Consider the following 12465-nt stretch of genomic DNA (forward strand, 5'->3'; position numbering starts at 1 on the left):
AGTAATATTCCGTAATAGATACAATCTATTATAATTGACTTGCATAAACAGATTCTGTTTAATTATTTGTTTAATTAACACACTTATCACACTTCAGAATTTCCAAAATTTGCTTAACAAAAATTTTACGTTAAAAAGTTTTGTTATGAAGTTAAAAAGATTTAAAAATAATAATCAATCAATATGTAAAGATATTCAAATAAACAAATGTGTTTTAATCTACAATTATATTTTTAATAAACTGTTAATTTGCTCACATTTAATACTGCAAAGGAAACATATAAATAAATATCAATTTTGGAGATTCTGAGGTTTTATATATTATACATGAAAATTCTTGTGTCTTTATTTGGCATCTTAGTGTATATGCTCAAGTATGGAATGCTACCGAACGAGCAAAAAAGAAATAAATGTTTGTAGAGTGGCATTATATAATTTATATCTTAAGATTAAACACCATGCCCAAAAATTGTTCGTAATGAATCGTTATCACGCCATCCAAATCCGTATCCAATCGTCTAAAAGCGCTGGTAAGAGTCTGAAAATACGTAATTATTACATTTTTTAAATTAGAATTCGAATATTCACAAATATCAGATAAGTCATTTTTTTTTAATTATAGTTAAATATGTTGGCAAAAATATTAGCTTAATTAACGTTATTTAATTTTTTAAATTGACAATAAGAATAATTCATTTCATGAATTAAATATAATTTAATCATAAATAATTTTTCATAGAAGAATTTCATCATAGATATACAAACCAGTTGAGTTTAAATTAAAGCTTCTACACATAAAAGTCTATATATATATATATATTTTTTTTTTTTTTTTTAAGCAAGGTTACGAGCCACATCCAATGAAATTATTTAGATTACTTTACAGATTGCTATACTTACATACAGAACAATACAGCACTGTATAAAGTCATCAAAGTATATTGTACCATGACCCGCGCGATCGTATTTTCGTATCAGCATATCAATTATTTGATCGCTTAATCGGTACCCAAAGTTTGTAAGAGCTGTCTTCAATTCATTGCGATCAATGTTACCGCTATTGTCGCGATCAAATGAGCGGAAGCAATTCTCCCAATCGGTCACATATTTCCACAGTGCTCCGAATTCTTCGAAACTGACAGTACCTGTCTGCTTCTTATCAAACATACCTGTAGCAGGATCGGATTTATCAAACATACCTGTGCCAACAAAAGCAAGGAACAAAATAATAATAACATCAAAAGACCATGCAAATCAATATATCGTACATACATAATTTTATAATATATTGCAAGAACTAAAAAGTGTGCAACATGCTGTGATTTAAAAAAAATTAACAGCATAATATTCGTAGAAAGAACAATTTTGCTCAAGTATCTAAAAATTTAGCTAAATGTGGATATAGATATAGGCATACAACATTTGAAAATAATTTTGTTGAATTATCAAAATAATTATGAAGAAATCTCAAACATGATGAATAACGCTACAAAAAGTTTTGACATTCCAGCAATTTGAGTAAATGCATAATTATCTTGATGACTCAATAAAACTATTTTCAAAACTATATCTAGCTAAATTTGTTAATATTTCAGCAAAATTGTTTTTTCCATGAATTGGAAGTTTTCCTAGCATCAAGCGATAGATATTCAGCCTTCTCCATTTAGAATATCTACAGAAAAGATGAGAAGATTTTAAGTGTAGAAGAAACTATAAATACAAGTAATCTATGTATTATAAATTCACATGGTCGTTTTGAAAATATATTATAAACATGTCATACCAATCATTAGACGTACAGTTTCAGGATTGAATGGCGTCCATGTACCATTTGACAAAGCTTGTTGTAGCTCATCAGCACTGATTGCACCAGATCTGTCCTTATCCACCCTGATAAAGACAAAATCTTTAATTATCAAATGTTACTCAATAACGTTACCAAATTTATTCCTTTCAATCTTAAATTTTGTTAATGTAGCGATGATTATACTAGGGAGTAAAAACAGAATTTTTTTTCTGGATGAAAAATTATATCTATTGCAGATATAACAAAATATCAAATCCAAAACTTTTACAAATTAAATTAACAAAACTAAAGACGAGAATTCTTGTCGCGAAGAAAGTGAACGCCTGAGAGTATTTAGAAAGGAAAGGTTATATCTATTACAGATAATAATTACAAAATTACAAATTTGTTCTAGAAAGATTATAGAGGATTTTATAGAACCGGCGGATATCGTACCTCTGGAATACATCCCAAAGAAATTGCTGACTCGGCATCGGCGATATAAAAGACATTTTCGTAATGTCCTGACGAAATGAGACAATGATACAATATCTTACACGATATTGTGTTTATTAATAATGCAGATAAACACACAGAAAACTCGAGGAAAACGTGATCTTCGCGACACGTCACTTTCTGCGTCACTTCATATACAGCTGGACTTAGGAACTTGGTTGGACTCGATTGGGTTGAACTGGGCTGGACTGACCAATGTAGACTAATGTCGTTCTGAATTTTATAGGTGTACTACAATTGCACTTTCCACACTTTAAATAAAATAGGCGGGTCTAGCGAGTTAGTGGACAATATGGGAGAAAAAAAAACAGGAAAATGTAAAAAATTTAAATATAAGAAATGCAGCCTGACAATAAAAAATACAATACTGACACATTTTGAAATTATTTTTAACTATGTTATTTTTTTATGAAGAAATATTTTAGGGAGTTACTATAAAATTTTTGACGAATTTGCATGATATTTTGAGTTATGCAAGTTCAGCAATGCATATGTGATTGTATAATTTAATAAAAATAGAAGGAAAAATTCTTTTATTTAAAACATTGTCTTAATTAATAAAACAAACAATAATTCATAAGAAATTCTGGCAGTCGATGTCTATGTGTTGACATAAAAATCTGACACATTTACAAAAATATGATTATAGAAATATTATTATATGCGACTATTATTTTTAAAACATTTGAATTACAAATGCATATGTCTGAAGACGTAATTCATTATAATTTAATTAATCCAAAAAATATATTAAAGAGATTTTACAAGTAATTGTACAATTATATGGACATTATCCTATTAAAAGAGCTATTATAATTTAAGCCTAAAAAGAGACAAGTTGATTAGTATTTATTTCTTTCCTTGTCGAATTAGACAAAAATATCAATCTATCTCTTTTTTTTCATGCCCGGGCTTTAAACATTGCAAGTATAGAGCAAGTATAGAGCAGTATAGAGTTCACTAAAACTAGATGAAGTTTAAGTGATCGATAATACTCTCACTCATTACTATGTGTAATTAGTCCCTCCATTATTACTACTATATAAAATTTTATATAGATACATTGTATTTTATGTATATAATTTCCACGATATTTCATTATAAAAATATTTTTATAAAAGAAATAAGAGACACAAGTCAGTCGAGATCTTTAGATAGACTTCATGCGTTAATATTAAATCTAATTAATATTAAGTCCTAATTTTTAGGTTTATTTATCTTCCATGCTCCAATTCTGTATCTAAGCCAGATAAAGAATAGATCTCTGCCCATTTGCAACCAGCTCCAAAATGGTATGATCTTGGAGCCCTCGATCTCCGTCCAGTTTACTGCTATTTCAGTCACAGGAATGTTGAGAGTCTGTGCGATGTAAAGCATTTCTACATCAAATGCCCAGCGTTCGACATGTAACGCTTCGAATATTGTTCTCGCTGATTTTCTCGTTAAAAGCTTAAATCCACACTGCGTATCTCTAATGCCCCTGACACACAACAACCAGACTAAGAAATGAAAGCCGTGCATAAGAAAGAGTCGGAAGTAGGATCGTTTGGCAGTTTCTTCTTTTTCCAAATGTGCTCTTGAGCCACATATTACTGCATCGGACGATGCCGTTTTCTCGGGTTTATTAATATAATCAACTAAAACCAATTTGGTAAAATTAATAACATTAACATTATAATCAGTAACTCTACTAAAACCATCAGAATTTTTATTCCTTTTTCAACTTACATCCTAAAACATTTATCAAATTCTCATCTAACTTTTTTAAATCGTTAAACTTAGTAGCACCATCTGCATCTGCGAACAACAAAGCGCTGCCTCTTGCACTCAGCATACCCTTGAATAAATAAATTAAAATATAATTATATTACACTCTAAAATTGATTATAGTCTACTTGAAGCAAATGAAGCAATCTTTGATTGATCAATTAATAAAATTCTTTCTTCTGACTGATTGATTAAACAATTCAAAGCATTTGTTGCATCAAATAGACTGCATTCAAAGCTTCTCAATTCAATCAGAATTACTAACCAGTCTTACAGCTCCACCTTTTCCTCTATTTTTTATAAGATTTAATACTTTTAAAGTGCTGTATTTTAATGCATAACGATGCGCCACGTCAACAGTCTTATCTGTACTGCCATCACTGACTACTATTACTTCATAAGTTAATCCAGACTTCCTACATTCTTCCAGATACTCCAAACATTCGTCCAACATGGGAGGTACTATTAAATAATAATAAAAATATACAAATAAATAATTAATATCTACAAATAATATATATGAAATAAATCTTACAAATAATGTCAAAGTTGAGCTCTTAAGATATTAAACAAACATTAAATTAAAAAACAGGTAATTAAGAGCTGTAATACATGGTAATTGGTGCGATTACATTTTCAAACAACATATGTTTCACATCTTACATAATTATAACGACCAAACATTTTAGCTCAATTTGAACCATTTTCAGCAGTCTTGCAATCTCATAATTCTAAATTCTTGATAAATTATCAGATATTGATAACATATCTTACATCTTTGTTCTTCATTGTAAGCAGGTATAATGACACTGAGTTGCACACTCCAGGGATCATATAATGAAGGAAATGCTTCCTTTATCTTCATCTGACAGTTGAAAAAAAATTTTTCGCTTTCATCTCTTGAGATTTTGGGATACCGTTCGCTTGTCACATATATTATTATGAAAAACTAAAACAGATATGTATACTTATGTAAATATATATTTATTTAGAAGGCATTGCATTATCAAAATAATTAATAAAAAAGATTGTATTTTATATAAATGTATAAAATGTATAAATGTATAAAATAGTTACTAAAGGAAATTATTCTTTAAATTATTACTTATGATACATTAGGTATTAAAAAAGATGTAAGATAACCTTAGCATACCAAAATTGTTATGAGTACAGCCAACAAAATTCCGTAACAGAATAGACATCCTAATGATAACATTTCAGTATAATAAGACACTTAATAATTGGAAAATAAAAAATAAGAGATATATATTGTTAAACATGTCTTTCTTTCCATTCCGGTAGTATACGTCACCTAAAAGCAGGGTTGGGTTAGTACGTATACATATGCCCATATATATAGTCATAGTCAGGCCTTATATTTAAGGAAGCCTTAAGTACAAGGTCTGATTATGAATACACGAGCAATAAATACCTTATCCATGGAATTCAAAGTTTATTCTATAATGTGCTGTTTATTTCCTGCTTTTTGTTTTTTATCTTTTGCTTTTTTCTTGTTTGCAACCGTTTTATTGACAATTATATTTCTTGCTACATAAGAGATTACGTATGCGGGTATTGAACGAGAGCATATTACATTAGAGATAGGTACAACTATGAGAGAAAAGCGGATAAAGCGAAAAAAATAAAATGAAATAATGTAGGTAAAGAAGCGAAGACAGAGAGTTTAATCAGAAAAGTAGGGAAGTAAAGGGAAGTAAAGAGATAAGCAAAATTAAAAAATTTTTATAATAATATATGTGCGATAGCTTGCGGACGAGATATGTATGAATGAATTAAGAATTTTATGTAAACCAAGTCCCCTTTTTGGCTGTAAATACTGAAGTGTAATAAATTCTATTCTATTTCTTATTACATATTTCTTTCTACGCTTGTTTCTTTCAAAGTTCGTTAACTTTTATCTCAGGGGCGACATAAAATAAAAAACTAGATAAGAAGCAAAAAGACAAGATGTAAAAAATAATAAAAAGTAAAAAAATAGGAAACACAGAGCATATTATAGACTATGCTTTATGCGCAAAAAATTCTGGCTCATATTTAGATTCCCACCCAGCTGTTTTCTGGATGTTATGTCAGCCTTGTTTAACAAACAGTAAATAACAAGGATAGAGTGATACCTGGATGGCAATCGGGTGGGAATCTGAACATAGCTCAGATAACTAATGCCCATATTCATAGTCAGACCTTATATTTAAGGCTTCCTTAAATATAAGGAAGCCTTTATCTTTAGATGCTCTACGAATTATTTCATTGGCTGTTGAATATCTAAAGATAAATTTAAGGAAGCTTTAAGTACATGGTCTGATTATGAATATGGGCATAAATAAGGTTTTCTGTTGTATAAAACTCCTTTCATGCAGAAAATCTTGCTTAAGATTTATATTATTATATATAGCTTTGTTTTATTAACGAAAAAAAATGACAGAGCTAAAAGAAAAGAAGGAAAAAAGAAATCTGTAAGTCTATTTAGACTGCGTTCGGAAATCTCCGGATGTTTGCCTCGCGTATCATCCTATCTTTGTTTAACATTGGATTAACAATAAAGATAAAACGATACACGAAACACTTGAGTAACATTTATGGACATAGCCTTAATCTTTTCAGTTTTTATTATTTTTAATATGATAAACTCAATAATCAAATTTTATGTCCTCTATATTTCAATGAAAAATACTTAAAACACATGTGCATGTGACTAGAGCATAAATATAATCGTGGCGCTTTTGCTAGCATTATAACACAATTCTCATTATTATATTTAGCCGGTTCTACATTAGTTGTAAGCTGATCACAAGTTTGTTGCCACAGCTAATCTGAAGCATTTTAAAATCAATGCTTCATATTGGCTGCCGCAACAAACTTGCGATCAGTTTGCAACTAATGTAAAATCGATTTAAGACAAAGTACAAACATTTATCCACGATTATGAAACACATGAAATTGAATGTCATTCTTCATAGGTTATATTTTAATTTCTTTATAGCTGTAGGCAGTATTCATAATCGATTCTTATATTTTAAAGTTGTCTTAAGTAATATAATATATTAAGATGCTAACGTTTGATTGGCTGATGACAATCTTAAGACTGTCTGTATTTAAGACAGTGGCTTAGTTTCCATCGAGGATTTAATCAGAATGTAAGAATCAACCAACTATAGTCGAGTATTCCTCTGTATAATCGAACGACAAGGGAATGCTCGCTTGTAGTTGGTTGATTCTTACATTCTGATCCGGATTAAATCTTCGGATTAAATCTTCGTAGAAATTAGGCCACTGATATTCTTTTAGAGCATCCAATCAGCATTTTAGATCTGGAAGAATATCTCAATAGCAGCGAACGCTCACTCAACTGTTGAGTTCGCTGAATGCAGCCTATGACAAAATAATCGATAATTCTGTAAAAAAAAATTTTATGAACCAATATTCGCTTAGTCTTTTAATTTAATGAAAATATTCGTAACAAAAATAAAATCGAGGGTTATTCGAAAATATATTTTAACAAAAAATAATTAAAAAAATATTTGTCAAGCAATGTCTATAATTTATCGTTTTTAAATGATCTTATCGATTATTGACCTATTATCGATATTTTCCTAAATTTAAAAAAAGAATTAAGGATTTATTCTATAAATACAACAAATGGAACTATACACAACTTAAATGAGAAAATAAAAAACAAATTTCTCGTCTTTTTTTGGAAATATTGATAATTTCGCTACAAAATAGGGACAGTAGGATATATGGGACACACGACATTTCATAGTGCCGGTCGAAAGTTACGTAAGATTTTGCCGTATACCGCGTGTATTATACAATTAATGTAAAAAGTATAAATATTTAGAAAATACTTTGATTATTCTATATGTCGACGACTGATCCTTGCAAACAAATTGCATGTAAATTGCAGACGTGCTTGAAAAGTTAGTTTAATATGTCTAATTTAAAGAGTAATGTATTCCTAACCTCTCTTTATAAAATTTAAGCGTTAAATATATATTTAAAAACTTGATTAAATTGATAAATTGCAAAACTTAAAAAGAAACAGAGACAACAGATTCAGATTAATGTACTTCGTATTAATATAAGGAATAAAAAATGGAACTGAAAGAGACTTTAACAATTTATATGTGATATTAGTGATAATAATAGAATAATATAATAAACATCCAAATTTTTATTAGAATGAAATGATGTCTTTTTGTTTTTCAGATAATGTCTTTCAGCCTTCTCGTTGTCAGGATGTACTTGAACAAATAAGAAAATGTTGCATAAAACATTCTGACTCTACAGTTTGTGATGGTATAAATATCTCGAAACCATATGAACATAATACTGTAGATTATGTAAGTCTAGTACTTGCTTTATTCAAAAATGTAGAATTTTATATTTTAATAGTTACATGATTATGTATCTATCTTTCAGTAGCTATAAATTCTAATTTTATTACCTTTTTTTAATAAAATTCTTTCAGCGAAAAATTATAAGATAAGCAATGCAAAGTGAAGAAAGAAGAAGGTTAACAGTTCCAAAAAGAGGATTTGCACGACGTTATCCACGAAGTATTATGTTCCTAGGTACAACACTTGCTATGTGTTTACTGTACAGTAAACCTATTTACGATATATTTTTTTCCAAACCACCAGAGAACGTTAAACCTGACAAATCTAAGACCAAATAAATCTATTTGCGCGAAAGAATGGAGGCTGTAAAAAAAGCGAAGGAAAGATTGAGACAGTATCCAATTTTGTTAGCCCGATGTCAGGAATCGGCGTCGAGATATGCATCCTGTGTGTTAGCGAAATCCAATTTAGAAAAGAACGTTTGCGCCGCAGAGTTCAACGAATTGAAGAAATGTCTTGTTAAAGCTGCTGCGAGCAATAATACAAGATTATAAACGAGCTTGAAGATTGATCAGTGAGTTTCTGTATACTTGATTTTATGCCTTACCTTTAGCCGTACAAAAATGATGACTGCGACATTCGCTAAATTAAATATCTCGTCATTTACGTCGCATTGTTTATTGGCGTTTGTTCTACGTTTAGTATTGATATTGTATGCCAATTTTCACGACGAGTACCTCGCAGTACCATACACAGATGTGGACTATAAAGTATTTACTGACGCTGCTAGGCATATAATAGAACAGAGATCACCGTTTGATCGTCATACTTATCGCTATTCGCCATTTCTGGCCTGGATCTTGACTCCAAATATCATATTACATAAGAATTTTGGAAAGATCTTGTTTTCTGTTGTAGATATACTAATTGCGATCCTAATTAAAAATATTGTCACACGACAGAGATGTAATGAAACTATGAAACATTACTGCGCGCTTCTATGGCTTTATAATCCGTTAACGTTAGTAATCTCAACGAGAGGTAACGCAGATTCATTGGCAGTTCTATTAGTTGCATTCACATTGGATTTGTTACAGAGAGACAAAATTGTATTGGCTGGATTATTACATGGGATATCTGTACATTTTAGATTGTATCCATTAATGTTCAGTTTGCCTATGTTTTTATCTCTATGTAAAGGTAATCGTTTCCTGCCGAACGGGGATCAATGGAAACTTGTGCTAAGTTGCGTATTCTCAATCGTTACACTGACAGTCACAGGTTATTACCTGTATGGCTTTAAATTTTTGTATGAGAGTTTTATATATCATTTAGTACGTAAAGACGCAAAGCATAATTTTTCCGTGTATTTTTACATGTTCTATTTATCTGCTAATCAACCACAGGATATAATTCAGAAGATCCTTACATTTTTGCCGCAATTATTATTGTTGTTGATATCGTCATATTATTATTCGAAAAAATCCAAGTTACCATTCGCTATGTTTGTCCAGGCGATGATCGCTGTGATATACAATCCGGTGATAACTTCTCAGTATTTCTTCTGGTTTCTGTCTCTGTTACCTCTGTGTTTACCAAATATCGAAATGAATCTGCGTAGGGGTATATGTTTAGCGTGTTCTTGGATCTTAAGCCAAACTATTTGGCTATTAACAGCTTATTTACTAGAATTCCAAAGTTTTAATTCGTTTTTCTTTCTTTGGATATCTGGTCTTCTATTTTTTGCTATTAACGTAAAAGTTTTAACAGATATTATTTATCATTATAAAAGTTAGTTGTAACTATAACTTTTATCAATGAGAATTATTCTGTACATTAAAAATGAATGACTTAAAAAGTATAACTAGAGAAATTCATAATATATCTTCTTACATATGAATTATATCTTTGACAAATGTATGGCATAAAATAAGTGCACAATCATTTTCAAGTAACTTGAAAATGAATTATACAGAATTATATTTTGGTGGTTAAATGTGAATGTACAGGATGTCAAAATTACAATTTTTAATTTCGTTTATGAATGCTTTGCACAAATTGATCTTTATTAAGCCAGATAGATGTCATTTATTTTTGTACTTATGAAATTTTTATTAAGTGAGCATGAGTTTGTCTGAGAAAAGATTATCTATTTATAAAACTTCCTTCTTCGAATTTTTAATGTAACATTAGAATTTTACAGTAATTTTGTGACATCCTGTACTATTAAATTTCTTGGAAAATACCTAGGGTAGCAGATAGTGGATTGTTCAAAAAACTTGAATTTATTTAAGTTTTAATAAAAAAGCACATATTATCTACAAGTCTGATTATTTATAAAGTATCACTTTCATTATTCTACGCGGTACTTATATCGGCGTTAAAAATATCAGACGAGTTATAATGGTTCTTAATTTTATTCTTTTGCAGGAATACAAAATACTTATTTACAGATAGCTTCGTAAAGTAATAGTGGTAGATTCTGAAAAGGAATGTAGATATATTAGTAATAATACAATAATCGTAAATCTTACTATAGTAATCTAGATTAATTGTGAGCAAGAGCATCTCTTGGATCCGAGAGATTTCTTTATCGATTCGATTGTTCTAAGCTGCTAAATATCATGACAGTAATATTATTGGGTCATTTCTTGTCTTGATTGCACGAGTAATAATATGCAAATACTTGCATTAAATTTAAATTTTTCCATTGCAATCTATTCGTGTAATTATTCGTGGAAATATTTGATACGTACACATAAAAAAAAGGTGCCTGAGAAGTATATCGAATTATTTTTATTTATATATATAATATATGTATACCTCTGTCGACTTTTAAATAAAGAAGAAGGGAATCGTGTTACATTATTTCTGAATATAACTACATTTGATTTATGTAGAGGTCGAATCGAGATGTCGATTTCCTCAGGTTATTCCATAGAAACGTGCATTTTTCGGCGAATTTTTTTAGCGACACGAAATGGCCCAATGGATACGAGTCGAAAGAAAAAGAAAAACCGAAATAGATCTTCTCTTTTATATAACTACGGGTCTTTTTACGGCGGGGATGATGATGAAGTGCAACATATAAAAATAGCATTATTTTCTTTCATTGCTTTCGTTACAGTTTGCTCAACTGTGTGCTATATGAAGTAATCTATTTTATTTGTTCTCTTTCTCTCTTTCTTGAAACGGATACACACGACTGATCTTCGTCAAACGCCTGCGCGGAACGTTTGCACGAAGATCAGTCCGGATAACATCAGGGGAAGAGGGGTGAAGTTCCGGGTCACGCAGAGAATGAAAGTACAGGCCACCGCGATCGAAGCGATAAAAATTATAAATAATCTCCATCTTGGCCGCGTAGCCCGGAAGTTACCCCCCGGAGAAAATGTTTTACATTATTCACAAACCGATCCACCGTCTCGTTAAGCCTTCCCTGAAAGAAAAATCATTGATAAAAAGGAATCGTACGCGATTATATAAGATATAGAAGATTATGGGCGAATACGGTAACGAAAGTCTTGCTTTCCGAGGCACATACATGGAAAATGTAAATTCGTCTTTCGCACAAACCCAAACACTTTAGGAAAAAAAAATCACTTTGAAGCGTGCCACTCAAGAATAAAGCGATTGGCGTAGCAAATTCTTTGTTTTTTATAACATATTAATCTCGATCAATTCGTACGAAAGCTTCATGGATGCATTTCGTGGAAACATTTCGTAAATTTTTTTTTTTTTTCGATATATCCTTCTATGAGGAATTTTGGGCCACGTAGGATAATTGTGACACTAAGTTAAACGTAATATCGCAACAATCTCCGAGAATAGAGAGACAAATGATAAATCGTCGCTTTTTAAAGAATTTCCTGACACTTAAATGAAGCATCATCGTTATTCTCAGTGACTTTATAATTATTATTGCTCTTATTGTTGCTACGTCACTATTATCCTAGTGTCACAATTACTTCGCTTGACCCTACACGCCGATACTAAATAGAATGGGTGCATCGATGCATACGTTAATGTGCTCTTTTA

At 30.4% G+C, this 12465-nt stretch overlaps 3 protein-coding genes across 6 annotated transcripts; 1 reads left to right on the top strand and 2 right to left on the bottom strand.

The window, feature by feature from the left end:
• Positions 1-312: 312 nt before the first annotated feature.
• On the bottom strand, positions 313-2475 carry LOC108686940 (programmed cell death protein 6). 2 transcript variants are annotated; one of them, XM_018192469.1, is made up of 4 exons: positions 2243-2475; positions 1784-1890; positions 901-1169; positions 313-538 (listed from the first exon to the last, which is right to left on the bottom strand). In XM_018192469.1, exons 1-4 carry the CDS (start codon positions 2296-2298, stop codon positions 437-439), a joined length of 534 nt encoding a protein of 177 aa, XP_018047958.1. In that variant the 5' UTR covers positions 2299-2475; the 3' UTR covers positions 313-436. The 2 variants fall into 2 exon arrangements, with proteins under 2 accessions (XP_018047958.1, XP_018047957.1); XM_018192468.1 differs by having other exon boundaries at positions 901-1199.
• Positions 2476-3478: 1003 nt separating this feature from the next.
• LOC108686957 (dolichyl-phosphate beta-glucosyltransferase) lies at positions 3479-5362 on the bottom strand. The gene is made up of 5 exons (XM_018192489.1): positions 5223-5362; positions 4844-5018; positions 4335-4531; positions 4031-4139; positions 3479-3939 (listed from the first exon to the last, which is right to left on the bottom strand). Exons 1-5 carry the CDS (start codon positions 5283-5285, stop codon positions 3500-3502), a joined length of 984 nt encoding a protein of 327 aa, XP_018047978.1. The 5' UTR covers positions 5286-5362; the 3' UTR covers positions 3479-3499.
• A 2427-nt stretch (positions 5363-7789) lies between these two features.
• On the top strand, positions 7790-10223 carry LOC108686993 (GPI mannosyltransferase 1-like). 3 transcript variants are annotated; one of them, XM_018192541.1, is made up of 4 exons: positions 7859-8007; positions 8297-8430; positions 8559-8646; positions 8731-9003. In XM_018192541.1, the coding sequence occupies exons 1-3, from the start codon at positions 7950-7952 to the stop codon at positions 8574-8576; spliced, it is 210 nt and encodes a 69-aa protein (XP_018048030.1). In that variant the 5' UTR covers positions 7859-7949; the 3' UTR covers positions 8577-8646; positions 8731-9003. The 3 variants fall into 3 exon arrangements, with proteins under 3 accessions (XP_018048029.1, XP_018048030.1, XP_018048028.1); XM_018192540.1 differs by lacking the exons at positions 8559-8646; positions 8731-9003 and having other exon boundaries at positions 7790-8007; positions 8297-8490; XM_018192539.1 differs by lacking the exons at positions 7859-8007; positions 8297-8430 and having other exon boundaries at positions 8589-8646; positions 8731-10223.
• Positions 10224-12465: the final 2242 nt, after the last annotated feature.

Source organism: Atta colombica, unplaced genomic scaffold, assembly GCF_001594045.1.
Source record: "Atta colombica isolate Treedump-2 unplaced genomic scaffold, Acol1.0 scaffold198, whole genome shotgun sequence".
Taxonomy (NCBI): Eukaryota; Metazoa; Arthropoda; class Insecta; order Hymenoptera; family Formicidae; genus Atta; species Atta colombica.

What these genes read in the sequence shown, in the direction of transcription:
- LOC108686957 (XM_018192489.1), bottom strand. Translation starts at nt 5,285, where the DNA reads ATGTTATCATTAGGATGTCTATTCTGTTACGGAATTTTGTTGGCTGTA. An exon ending in AAGGTGGAGCTGTAAGACTG is followed by an intron (nt 4,140 to 4,334) that starts GTTAGTAATTCT and finishes TATTTATTCAAG; the next exon opens with GGTATGCTGAGTGCAAGAGG. An exon ending in TTTGATAAATGTTTTAGGAT is followed by an intron (nt 3,940 to 4,030) that starts GTAAGTTGAAAA and finishes AATTGGTTTTAG; the next exon opens with TTGATTATATTAATAAACCC.
- LOC108686993 (XM_018192539.1), top strand. Translation starts at nt 9,051, where the DNA reads ATGATGACTGCGACATTCGCTAAATTAAATATCTCGTCATTTACGTCG.
- LOC108686940 (XM_018192468.1), bottom strand. Translation starts at nt 2,298, where the DNA reads ATGTCTTTTATATCGCCGATGCCGAGTCAGCAATTTCTTTGGGATGTA. An exon ending in CTTTGGGATGTATTCCAGAG is followed by an intron (nt 1,891 to 2,242) that starts GTACGATATCCG and finishes TGTCTTTATCAG; the next exon opens with GGTGGATAAGGACAGATCTG. An exon ending in AACTGTACGTCTAATGATTG is followed by an intron (nt 1,200 to 1,783) that starts GTATGACATGTT and finishes TTGTTGGCACAG; the next exon opens with GTATGTTTGATAAATCCGAT.